This window comes from Polyergus mexicanus, unplaced genomic scaffold (assembly GCF_030449975.1).
Source record: "Polyergus mexicanus isolate NDT 795.1 unplaced genomic scaffold, iyPolMexi1.0 SCAF_1, whole genome shotgun sequence".
Classification (NCBI taxonomy): Eukaryota; Metazoa; Arthropoda; class Insecta; order Hymenoptera; family Formicidae; genus Polyergus; species Polyergus mexicanus.
In genome coordinates, this window is record NW_027223321.1 from 13,962,271 (window position 1) to 13,976,388 (window position 14,118).

The following is a 14,118-nucleotide window of genomic DNA, read 5'->3' on the forward strand; positions in this document are numbered from 1 at the left end:
ATTATTAACGAAAAAGGGAAGAGAGGGGTAAAATAATTTATCTTCACTCTCGCAAAGACGGTGTAATCTCGCGGGATTTACACTTGGATATCAAACATATGCGATAATGATTATATATAATGCTTTCGTTATACCTTTTCTATCCATTTATATTTTTTTAATTCGTATATGCTTTTCTTTCTCTTTTTATATTGTTTTATTAAAGAGTTCTGTGATTTTTAATCTTTTCTAATTTGAAAACTCTCCCTCTCTCTCTCTCTCTCTCTCTCTCTCTTTTGTTGACATATTGCAGGAAGCTTCGACAATTTTATTTCCATCTCCGTGATATGATGACTGAAATAGAATTCTATATAAGAGTTTATGTTAATTTAATAATAAACAGCTGTCTTCCTTGTTCTGCTCGCGATATGTCCAGCGCGCAATTTTTCAATCGGATTAGTTCAAATTAACCGCCATTATATTATCGGAAAACTGTAAATGCGTTGCCATAGTGACGGCAGTTTGTTATTGCCTCCATAGTGAATCTGCGACGCGTCGGGATGGACGGTTGTTTTACTCCGAGGGATTTACAGGCGTTACAGAATTTAATCTGCCCGCCCAAGGATGATTCCGATGTCGAGGACGATTTACCGCAAGCGGGCGCGAGAAAGTTAGGTAGGTTTACGCTTACAAAACCGATTGATTGTATGGAGGTAAAGGGAAATTTCGTTATTGCAACGCGCCGGCCAATTTCCCGCGAGCAATTTCAAGCTAAACTCGCTCCCGCTGAGATTTCGTTGCTTTTAATCTAATGTATTGTTCGGGATATTATTTCTGGTCGAAAATAAAGAGAGTTGCGATTGTGTGCAATATATTAATTGGCGTACAAAACAGGAAACATAATATGTACGTGCGCGCGCGCATGTTCGTATATAGGGTGTTTTAAAACTAGATGTCCTTTTAATAACAAATTCTCCGTTCGATTTAGAAACTATTTTTCTTTAGTGCAAAATGTTACATAATTGAAAAAATTAATAAATAAGGCGGAATTAAAAGCTTAACAAAAAATTACTTCTTTTAAATTGAATTTATTTTAATAGACTTTTAATTTTAGGCTTAGAAAGATATATGATGGAAAAAAAAATGGAAACTTGAAAGAAGTTATGATTTCTCTCGATATTTTCGCTAACAATAAGTAAAAAAATCGATTCTCAATTGGCCAGAGAATTTGCTATTAAAAGAACATCCGGAGATATTTTGGGACATCCTATATTTCGACATTTGACAATTATTCGAGGTAATCACGGATCTGAAATTCGCCGATTCGCAAAGGAGTTAATGAAAATAAAATAAAATAAATAAAATAGAAGAAAGAATTTTTTAAATGGGTTTGTTTTAAATAGATATTGCAAGATTGGTGGTATTGAACATATAATATACTGTATTGATTATGCGAGTTTTTATACGTCTTTCGATTTCTTATTCATAAATCGACGTTATTATGGATAATAATACTTTATGAAAGAATACACGTAACACAGCAATGTAACAATCTGTTGTATAAATACTGTCAATAATTAATTCTAATAAGATTCGTTGCGCTAAGATGTCTGCTACGTAATACTACATAATTATAAATCATTTAATTATATCTCCGTTTTGAATTATATTTAAATAATTTACACTCGCATTTTGCATTTCAAAGTAATATTTCATGTATATTTTACTCGTTATTCTCAAGATAACATAATCATTACTCGTCCATTGTTCAGGAGATAGAATGACAATTAACTGATTAAAAATGAAATATCTGTTTAAGGACCGGGCGATATCGGAGCCTCGAGTGATCCTTTCGAGGATGTTGTGGTAACAGGACCACATGCGCCGCTTAAAGGCGCCGGCGACGATATTTGGCATCCCTCGGAAGCGCTTAATACTCGAAATGCGCAGGATTATGATCCGAGACAGGTGCCCGAATATGAGATAAAGTTCAAACAAGCAGTGACAGCGGAGGATGTTTATCTGGGAGTAAGTTACATCCCCTTTCTTTCTTTTTTTATAATATAGAGAAAATACATTTCGAATAAAATTATCAGCATTCGCGTTTGGCAGAGCTCGCATACGCGCTATAGCTTGTATTTTCAAATAGTTATTCTATTCTGATTTTTATTTATGTAATAATCTATTATTTTTTTTTAATTTAAACATTACCACATAATACACATACATAAAAATAAATTAAATATGAAGCGGATAATCAATCTTTATTTTTAAAGAAATATGGAACTTAACTATTTCTCGATTATTCCTTCTCAAATCGAAGCTTTGCGTGAAACGCGAATACAATTTATCCCGATTGACACATTTCGTGTAAATCGCACGGCAAGCGGTCTTGAAGACGGACGAATTGTTATTTAGATGAGCTTTAAAACGCCAAGTACGGCATCCTGCGAATGGCTGTCGGTGCTGGTGAAATTGCCCCAGGAAACGCGAGAAAATGTGGAGCTCTCCGTGGAATCCGAAGCGATCGACGTACGCAGCTCAAGGTGAGACGGAAAATTTATCGCTGTAAGTTGTGTGATAGAAAGAGAGCGAAATTCTCGTACATCGCGTCGGAGTCCGATCTGGCATTGACTTTGACAGGCATGCGCGTGCTTCTACTTTCTTTGACAATTTTACGAGAGGCCGTAAATCTATTTGTTCGACGCGCGTAAAACTAAGTCGCAATTCTATCATAGATATCGGCTGCACCTACCGACGCCGCATCCGGTGAATCCCAACGCATCTTCCGCTAAATGGCACAATGACACTTCTACTCTGGAGATCACCCTGAGGCTCGCGCGCGAACTGGATAACGTAAACTTTTGATTCTGGATTGTTTTTAAATCGCCGGTTCGACCTATCAAAGTAAGTTAATACAATTTTATTATCCTTGAAGATGTTTTAAATTGAACGATTAAATTTTGATGACAGATTTTGTTCTAACACGCAAGTTTGAAATAAATTTATCTTTAGCATTGCTCGCGACAGACAATTCTTTTCTTCATCTCGCAATATATATATATTTGCTATTAATCCTGAAATTATAATGTATCCAACTAAACTAAACATCTTGGTTTCAACGAAGCGTAAGATTTTCTTATTTATTTTAATATATCTGATTTTATATGCTTAATCTGCAAGAAAACCTTCATTTTCAATTGCTTCCAATTAAAAAATATTGCTGTCATATCACAAATATCTTGATATATCAGCAAATATAAATTCAAAATATCTTGAAGCGTATTTTGAAATTTTTATTCAAGTTTCTTTTAAATTGTGAATATCACATGTTTAAAGCATCAAGTATACCCACGGATATATACGATAATCCAATATAAATTTTCCTACGAACTGTACTATCATAAATATGTACAACTGTTATAAAAATCTACACAGCTAAATTATTTTCGTGACATGTGATCTCCGTTATATGAGCGCGTTTTATAATGCATGAAAGGAGAGAGAGAGAGAGAGAGAGAGAGAGAGAGAGAGAGAGAGAGAGAGAGAGAGAGAGAGAGAGAGAGAGAGAGAGAGAGAGAGAGAGAGAGATGAGATCTTCGGTTTATCGGGAGATAGTTTATCATATAAATCCCGTTATATCCTGATAGATTTTTCTTGCAAACTTGCGCCACATGGTAGCGAGTAATCGACAACAAAATTGTATTTGCATTTTGTGTAATGCTGCGTCCTTGATTACGCCACGATCGTGCGCTCGTTACGCGATGTTAATTTCCCTGCGAATAGCAAATTGCGCTTATAATTGTCGCGGATCGTTCATCATGCGCCAGTAGTTATATCGTCGGTCCATCATGCAAGAAAAGCGACAGTAATATTGAATATGCAGAATATGGATGAATAACTAAATAGGATTGGTCGGACCAATCGCGTTGTAAAATAATATTATTTGAGCTATAATATTTGAGGAGGGATATTTATGTGGGTCTGATAGCAAAGTTATTTTAAAAAAATCGTATGGTTGATACGAAAGAATATGCTTTGTAACTTTTTTATTTTTCTTAAGAAGGCGGAAGAATTTTAATTATATTGTGTATACTCTGAGTATTATGATTTTGACTTATTCTAGGAAAAATGGGTGAAAAATGCTATTTGCATATATATATTTGTTAATTATAATTAATTAGTTAATAGAATCAGATAAAACGTGCATTTTCACACACAATTTCTTGTTTTCGAATATATCTAAAAAATTATACTTTCAGTAACGGAACTGTTTGCGCTTATATTTTAGTTTCAAGTGTTTATTTCTATAAGCGAAATTATGTGTGATTAAGAAATACATAGTATACATGTGGAAGCAAATATCTTGGTATTAAACTCGATTATTGATTTCTCGGGCATATTCCGAATACATGTTTGTCTTTTTAGCAATTTTGCTGCATTGTATACACATTACGTTGCAATATTAAACATTATGAATTATAAGTTATACTAATGTATAAAATATACGTCGATGACGGATAGATTCGTCTGTTATCTGGTCGTGACAGCATGATAAGAGATATTTTGACAAGCTCGAGTTTCGAAACGCAAAACTTTGCGGTTAAAGGACAGGATTACGAGAATGTAATACGTGAATAATACGTGCTTTATAACTTGAGGCGAAACGAACGTTTTTCCACGGTTTTAAGAGTACTTTTCTCTTCCTTTTTTCTCGTAGAACATAAATCCACAGAATGAGTTAAAATAATCGCACTTTTTTATGCTGCTTTTTTTTTTAAATGTAATATATTTTTCTACATATATCGCGTGAGATATATCAAATTAGCGCGCTCTGTACATGATTCTCGCGAGTCGACGAACGGCATGATCCGTTCCTAATTAGCCTTGTCAGAACTTAATTAGTCTTTGATCATAGTTCGTTAGCTTCTTGCCTGCGTTTTAATTTCCGGTGGGTAAAGTTTTTAATTTTGAAACGGGGAACTTAGTTATTATTATTGAATAATATTTCATTTTGTTCAGCATTTTTTGCAGAAAGAATTCTCCGATAGGCGCGTTGTATTTCTACGGATAAAAAAATTACAGCGCCGTCAGAAATTATCCTGCGAATAGAGAGAGAGAGAGAGAGAGAGAGAGAGAGAGAGAGAGAGAGAGAGAGAGAAAGCGCGCACCTTTTTTGCATCTAAAAACTTTTTCTTCTGTAAAAAATCGAAGATATTCTATAATCTCCGATAAATCGCTTTTCGATCTTTTTTATTGCATTTTGGGAAAAAGCTAGTGACATTTGTGAAAATAGCGTTTACAGTATATAATAATAATATTCAATAATAATAATAACAATAAAGGAATTTTTACAAATTTGATTCAGGCGAGACTAATATGATATTTTACTTTATTTTTGTCATAAAGTTTACTCGAGTATTGCAAAGGAAACTGGATGTTTATCAAACTGAAAAAGTTGTAACTGCAAAGTAAACTCATGATTTTAATCATAAAAAGCGACATCTCAGCAGATACGAGGTTCTATGGCAAAAATGCAAAATACTGAAAAATATATAAAATATGAAGCGCCGAATATGCAAATGCATGGTGATAATACATGCGAATATGTCGTTACAAATATGCATTATTAAATAAATAATTAAATAATATGCATTTATTTAATATTTAATCAAATGTGTGTGGCAAGGCATCAATGAAAATAAGAATCAAAAGCATTGAGATATACATTAGTAGAATCTTTTTAATTTAGAAAAATTTGAATAGCTACTGTATTGTAAAATAAATCCTTGCTATATGACCTTTTTATATAAACGATTTTCTCTTTGTCGCGATATATTTTACATTTTTTGCAGCAAACTTTAAAATAATCCATATTGTTTTAATGCTAATTTTATGTATGTTTTTATTTATTAAAAAATATTTGAAAGACAAAGAAAATTTAAAATTAAAATATGTGAAAAGTAAAGTGGAAATATGTATTTTTTTATCTCTCTTTTAGATACTTTACATGAAAAAAAATTTTTTTTTTTTTTGTTTAAATTCGATATTCTGATATAAAATATAAAATAAGGCAGCATTTAATATTGCTATTAAAATATTTTTTTTTTTTTGCTTAATGCATTAAATATGATTAATTCAGTATTACTTCCAGTATATTGAAGGAGTCGACAGAAGCCTCCATAGCTCAGGGGTTAGAGCACTGGTCTTGTAAACCAGGGGTCGAGAGTTCAAATCTCTCTGGGGGCAGAGTTTTTGTTTTTGATATTTTTGTATTTTTATATTCATTTTTTGATACTATTTAAAATAATAATTTTTTTTATAATCTTTTTTCATATTATATATATTTATATAAAATATCACAGAATTTTCTACATAGAATTATATTAAAGTCTTATAATCACACATATTATATTTGTTAAAATTTCAGAAAAAGCTAAGCAAGCATGTATAATCTTTTTTGTGTTGTATGTGTCTACAAAAATTTAGTTAAACAAATAATATTTTAAAACATTATATATATATTGTATGCATCACATTAAGAATCATAAATTTAATATAATATTATAAAATATCATAAATTTATAATATATATATCGCTGTTTAAAATTATCCGCAGTCTAAAGATTTAATTTTTTTAATTAAAATTTATTTTTAATACGATTAACGTAATTTCTGTGGCATTTAATTAAAGTGGGAGGAGTTCGTTTCTAATCCGTTAATTCATAAAACAGGATTTCTCTATCGATTTAAGGAATTGCCACGCGGTGTCGACGTTAACGGTTATTAAGAAACTTTACTTGTTCACTTCTATGAGTTATATCGTTTGCGTAGTAGTGTTTTAATATACATACATATATATGCAAAGAATGCATAATTAAAGGTTGTATCCTCAATTACAGATTCTCTATTCTTTGATTTTTCACGTATACATATACACACACATAACATATATTTATAATATTGTTAGCAACAATGTTTTAATTATTATTTTGCAATTATTTTCCAGCTCCTCGCAGTTTTTTACAATACAATAAAATTAAATTCAATAAATCAAATTCTACAGATACAAGTATATAATAAAATTGACTTTTGACGGTAGATTTCTAAGCAACTTTTAATAAAATATTAATTGAAAATCTGATTATCATAATACCAAAATATTTAACATTAAAAAATTGCGCTAAATGATAGTCGTTAATGAAATTTCTTTGCTAAGAAAAATATTTCTTACAAAAGGTTTCGTTACAAAGTTATCGAGATATTTATAATTTGGAGGAATTATACGAGTTTTAGTATGTTCTTTATAGATATAAGGAGAGTTATATGTTGATCAGCTCTGCGGAGTACATAAGGGATATTATATACTTTCGGAAAGTTTCTCAATTCAACATCAAGCCATTGCGGCTATCGAGCGCCTCGAGTCTTTTGGTCGACATGTACAATACAAACGGTAGTATAACGCGGTATTGTTCTAGAACTTGGAATTTGCATAAGATTGTTACGACAAGTTTTCGCACGAATGTTGTAGACTTCTTATATTGAAAAGAGATCGCGAGACTAATAGATCGAGTTCTTTTTAATTAATCAGTTTTTATACGATACAATGAAACATTGTGTTTGGTAGGTTCTTTTTTTCAACAATTATAGAATTATAATAACAATTTTATAACACATTGATAACAATATTTTTTTCTTTTGCTTCTCGATTAAGCCGGAAATTTTACAAAGTGGAATAAATTTAAAAAACGAGATAAGAGCGGTACTATTTATCTATACGACGAACGTTTGTATGTAATATAACTTCGCATCTCCGTGATAAATTCTCAAGATGCGTTGGGACTGGCGTATTGCATTCGGGCCGATTATTTTTCCATTTACATCGCGGACAACATTAGCCATTCTCTTACGCCTTCGTCCCGGGATACCGTACATTCAAGAAAAACGGGAGGGAAAAGCCGTAATGGTCTCTGCCTTTCCCTTCCCCGAAACATCATCCCGAAAAATTTCAACAATCCCATACACGTAGAGGTCTCGTAATAACTGTCTGTATGCACCACCGTATGGAACGCATTCGGCTAGGAACGAAATTGAAAAGCCCATGAGCCTGCCAAGTGTATACTGGTTGAGCTGATACGATATCCGGATATTCGCGCCGATATCGAGGGCGAAATTTATTCGACGCTGTAAAATGAGACGGAAACGGGAAAACTGATTCTGTAACAGACTGCACTCTATTTTTTTTTTTTTTCGAGGGAATATACACATCCTCGTTGCAGTCATCTTGATGCTCGATAAAAAAATTTTGAAACTTTTATATTTTGAAACTTCTCCATATTGCCAATTTTATAAACTTTTGGAAAACATACTTTTCGCATCTCATTAGAAACTGATAATATTTATCTTTAATTTTTGAAAGAACTCTTAACTACTTGAACAACAAATAAAACGATTGAAATCTCGCAAAAACGAGAGAATATTTTAAACATATATTGAAACTTTTGACTCTTCGTTATGCTTATATTGCATATTCATACGTCATATCGAGAAATCGTATGATTTTTTTTTTGTGCACCATATGTCGAAATAAATTAGTTCTTTTTTTGCCATCGCATTATTCGTGCTCGATCGAATAAATTGGTAAAATGTAACGGAGATTCTATTCCGTTTCAATGACAAATGGCAGAAAAATTTAATCTACATGTGTCTTACGTTTCTATGCGAAATGGACAGTTGATTAAGATTTATGGCTATCTATTAATTCATGAAACGAGAAAATAGCGAGTACATTTTACAGGCGGAATACGAGATGCATATGGCGCGTGGGAAAAAAGTTATTTATTTCGACACATACTGCAAAAATAAATCGTGTATATTTTTTTCTCGTTTCTGACGTCATAACCCAAACCCGGTTGGAGTGATGATTTAGGAGCCTTAAATCTTAAATATTAAATATTAGTTAAAATGCATGTCTATGTATTTTACATTTTTTTTTAAATTATGTGTCCGTTATCATAAAAAAAAAAATACTTATACATATATTTTGCTATACATAATTTATTTTAAATAATTTATACTCATTTGTTGCTTGCGTTATCATATGAAAATAAATTGAAAACACCTTTCTATATTTTGCAATTATTTCACGCATTTGCACGCTTATATATTCTTCAGAAAATTATTTTTCATCGCTCATTATCATATTTAAAAAGTGTAAAATATTTGAATTGAAATGGTAGAAGCTTATAGTATTATGAAGATAGAAACACAATATATAAATATATATCATCTTAAACTCGGAAATAATATCTTGCATGATTTACGAAAAGGATTTACATACGATATGTGTTTTGTTAAAATTTAATTAGCACGAAACAAACAGTATTTCACTTTAATTTCAAATATGAAGCTGTAGAATATCTTGACGCCAAATGCAAATAAGCAGTCGCAGAATGCAAATCAAGAATAAAGAGAAGAAGAGCTGGACAAAAGTAGCTGGAGTATCATTTTGATTCTTTTCTCTACGTCAGAGTACATTGAATAATCTAAATAAACCGCACGCCGAGCAATGTTGGATTCATTGTAGAAAATATTAATTTTTTTTTTTTTTTTTTTTATGGGAAGTATCTGAGAAAAATTCGAAATCCAAATTGTATTTTCGCTATTGTGAAATGAGAAAAGCGTAACGATATGATTTAATTATAAAACAAAATATATAATAAATGTGTCAGATAAAATACGTAGTGAAATCGATAAGATCTCTAATACATATATAAAAATAAGAATTCTGTTTCTCTTTTTCTCCCTCTTTTCAAACCAGATCTGTATATTTTTCGCAATTAAAATACATCTTTAAATAAGAATTTTCAAAATTCATATTTCGCTGCAAAAATTTTTTAACTCTAAACTTTTGCATACACAGTGTTTATATTTGCGTACATAATGTTGCGTTATACAATAACTTATAACCTTGGATTCTACACGCTGTTGGCGGTCAGTACGCTACGCATTCTCACAATCTTAATTAACCTTCTTCAATTTTCTTATTATATCTTAGATCAAAGATAACTTCAAATGAAAATTGCGCAATTCATCCCATTTAATACCGCGTGATACGCACTTAGACTTCACCGTCTCTGTCTCGGCGCATATTTTGCTTCCGTTCTTGTCTTTTAATTAATTTTTAATCTCTCCGCGCTCTTGTGTATAATCTTCTTATTTAAAGAATCAGTTTTAACTTCTCTCGCGAGAGAATCTGTAATTGAAAGGATGTGTAATTTCGTATTTGGTAAGAGAGACTCGCATTAATAATTTCGCCATTATTTTTGGATATCAAAATATAAAATTTTCCGAAATTTTAATGAAAACACGATAGCGTAAGTTTTTCTGCGCTACGCAGTTTTTCTGGCTTGCTGTTCGATAGAAGACGACGAAGATTCGAAATCCACGGATCGGGATCGGAGAGCCACGCGCGCGGAACGATTTTTATCCCTCGATGGTGCATTAGGTTGGAACGAGGGGCGTTTGTTGATTTTCCTCGTCGAAAACGACGACGATTTGTTCGCAAACATTTGGTTTCCCGAAGCTCGGCCCTCGCGCGTATCCGACTGTCCGCATTTTTCTCTCCTCGTCATTCTATTCTTCTCCCTACGTTCTTCTCAAAAACGATCGAGTCAAATAATTTCGCCGAATATAAAACACATATATACATTTTATATCTTAGACTATGAGTATCGTACATCTGATCCTGAGGGTCTCGTACATTTTAGAATTTTTTTCGATGAAACAGAGAAATCTACTGAAGCATACATAATGGTATTTTATTTTGCGTTTGATTCAATAGAATCTCTGTTTCATCTCGAAAAATTCTAAAATGTACGAAAACGATCTTCACGTAAACCGCAGTTTACGGAATAATATTTTATTATATATATATATATATATATATATATATATATATATATATATATATATATACATAATGATTAAATATCAAGGATTAATTGAAAAGCTTTGGTCAAAGTTTAACAGATTTTCAACAATTTTATAATATGAATTATTTTATTTCCAATAATTTGCATTTCTTTTATCTTTTTCAGAAATATATATGAAGATTTTTTTTTATAATATTGCAAAAGAATATATAATATATATTGTTTAAAAATTTAATTTGATAATAATAACACAATTTAACCTCTTACTAAAATCGTTTAGACAAACGAGAAAGGAAAAAAATGAAATCATAATAAATTTCCAATTGTTTTAAGCAATCGCTGATATCAAATAGAATAAATTTCAATTAAGAAGTATTTCAATTAAGAAAAATGAGACGAGGCATCAAATGTTTCATTGGAGACAGAAATTATCTTTTTTTAAATTTAAATCTTATCAATTTCACGAGTTTGTGTACTTTTTCGGACATATTGTCTATATTGTCGAATGATATGAATAACGAATTGAGGGACGAAGTTCTGTACTACTTTGACACGTAAGTAACGTAACGTGGTTTCACTAGGATGCGTTTGCCTTCGTGGCCCAGTTTGCCGGGGAATATAAAGGCACTTGTGCAACGCGTTGGTACTGATACACGACAGGAAATTGCAGCGAGCTTCGACACGGTGTCGTTTATAACTGGGGAATAAGCGTCGAAGACGCGACGGTTAACTCGTCGCGACGCGGTTTAATGACCGGTCTGGCGTATTCCTTCATTTCCGTACTTCAATTTATACTCGAATTTAGGCGTAATGGCAGAACGATGTTATGATAAACTGTATTCCAATTGTGTATCATTGAACTCAAGGATGTACCACTAGTTCTCCTCCATTAGTTTTCGGGAAATAAAAATTAAATCAAGAAAAGTTATAATTCCCCCCTTTTTTTTTAAATTTTATATGTTAATGGTTAAATAGGCTTTTTGATATTTCTTGTAATATAATACATTATAAATATTTTTTCAAACTTTCCGGATATTTATGAAGAATTATTTATAATGTACCAAAAAAAATATGAGAAAAGTACGTTTTATATATGTTTATCTCTCTATGTATTTATTTCATAATTAATCAATATTTCTCACATAAAAATATACACGTAAGTAGCTGAGATTTTTCATACTCGATACGTGTATATAACTTCTGTTATTGAGCTTGAGGTTTTAAATTTTCCAATATTTATTAGGATAAAAATTGCAGAATAATGGCTTTGTTATCAGAGATAATATATTACTGTGCTTTTATGCTTTAAAGGATTTTATACATTAATTTCAAATAATAATTCATTTTATATTCTATATTTCATCTTCGCTATAAATTGTTCTCTCAATAATTTGGACCTCTCATATAATCATGGACTAGTGTTTGTACAATTTATGCAAACGCAGCAAGCTACGTTGGTTATTTGTGCGAAATAATTATAATTTTGCTGTATATTTTTATCAGTTTAACGAATCAATATTTTTTGTGCATCATATTATTCTCTCACGCACGATATTTCGAAAAAAAAGAAAAAAGAAAAAAAAACAATTTTAATAAAAAAATTAAGTCATTTTACAGTCTCAAGCCAATATTACATTTGTCGTACGACAAATTTTTTATTCATTAGCTAATTTCTAGAGACTGAAGAAATTTTATATTTTGCTTAAAAAATTTGTTGCACGACAAATGTAATATTACCCTCACTCTGTACTTTCCGTGATTTTGAGAAAAGAGAAAGAATTGCCATCGCAGTTTAGAGACCAATGAAATAAACTCAACTACACGCGACAGAAACTTCATAAAACTCACGAGTTCTGACTCACGATTCTCTCGCAAAATTTTGTCAACAAGGCAAATTCTCCTCCAAGGATTAAGTAACTCGCGTCGGAATTAACGTCGACGGCGTTGTGCAGGAGCGCGAAAAAAAAAGCTCGACAGGGAAGGGGTTGAAAAAGTTTCAACCTCCCCCAGAGAGATTTGCGCCTTCGACTTCTGGTTTACAAGACCAGTGCTTTAACCTCTGAGCTATGAAGGTATTTGACATTCTTTTTCTGTTGTTTTTTTCTTACTTGTTTTTTAATGTGCTCGGTCTTCTACAGGATGTCTCCGAAATCGAGTGTATTTATAAAAAAACATATTAAAAAAAAAATTTTCGAAACTTCGAGATATCTTATACGTGAGCAGAGTATTTCAGAAATATATACAAATTAATAACCAAGCACTCTCTTTGTGATTAGAGAATGAAAATTAAATGAGAATGAAACTTGATTAATGAAACTATTAGTTTACTCCATATAATTAAAACTTTTTCTCGTCGTATGAAATCTGATCCTAGTTTAAATTATGAATAATTGAAATGGATAATTGACAAGCAATTATTGTTAACTATAGAAAATGTTAGAGACCATGACATCGATAAATATGAAGACCGAAGTTATTTATAAAAATTGCGCGTCGCACAATGAAAAGTTTCTAGAGAATGCGCACTTACCCCGTAACCCAATTTATCTCTAACCCTCTCCATTAAATGGCTCGTAAAATTCACGACGGGATCCTTGAGGAACTACCGAGATCTCAATGGGCCATTGTGAAATGTCCCTCGCTTTTAGAAACAAGCACGCTGGGAGAACGCGCCGAGTTACATCTTTTTTTTTTTTTTTTTTTTCTTCCATCTGGGTAGAGTAACAACTCGACGCGGTAGATACTAGTTAACTTTTATCCCCCAACGCGCGTAGAGTTACACTATGAGTTCTCTCCTTAGCTTTTTTTCGCGTTTCTTCTCTTTCGGTCTTCTTGCATCCGCCATTTTATACGTCGTTCTTTATAATCTGATACTCAAACAACACATACCATACGTATGGTTGACGTCATCTTTTCTTCAGAACTTTTATAAAAAGTATCAAAGTTTTTTTATACGGTAGCTGTGGTATTTATCGCTTCTTCGTTTAGTATCTATCAAATCTATTTTTACGATGTACGATAAATTATTAAGCTTCTCCGCAATTCGATATTTCGTTGATGATTTTTTTTTTTTTTTTTTTTGACGTAAAAAACAAAGGAGGGTTTCAAGCAAATTCTTTAGAAATCTTACGTGTATTTTGAATCTTTTTCTTTCTCTGTTAACGATCCGCGCCATTATCTTGAAAAATGCGAGCATGCTGTCCGA

At 31.7% G+C, this 14,118-nt stretch overlaps 2 protein-coding genes and 1 non-coding gene across 3 annotated transcripts in view; all 3 read left to right on the plus strand.

Annotated features, from left to right (window-relative positions):
- Positions 1–539: 539 nt before the first annotated feature.
- Dnaaf6 (Dynein axonemal assembly factor 6) lies at positions 540–2,529 on the plus strand. The gene is made up of 3 exons (XM_070302137.1): positions 540–654; positions 1,799–2,007; positions 2,398–2,529. Exons 1-3 carry the CDS (start codon positions 540–542, stop codon positions 2,527–2,529), a joined length of 456 nt encoding a protein of 151 aa, XP_070158238.1.
- A 337-nt stretch (positions 2,530–2,866) lies between these two features.
- Positions 2,867–14,118, plus strand: part of LOC138936567 (cysteine-rich secretory protein 1) — a 76,024-nt gene continuing 64,772 nt past the window's right edge. Inside the window, exon 1 of the mRNA XM_070302110.1 lies at positions 2,867–2,886. The gene's annotated coding sequence lies outside the window, so the exon portion shown is untranslated. The remainder of the gene's footprint in view (positions 2,887–14,118) is intronic.
- Trnat-ugu (transfer RNA threonine (anticodon UGU)) lies at positions 6,156–6,228 on the plus strand. The gene has a single exon. It is a non-coding gene; the product is annotated as a tRNA-Thr (tRNA).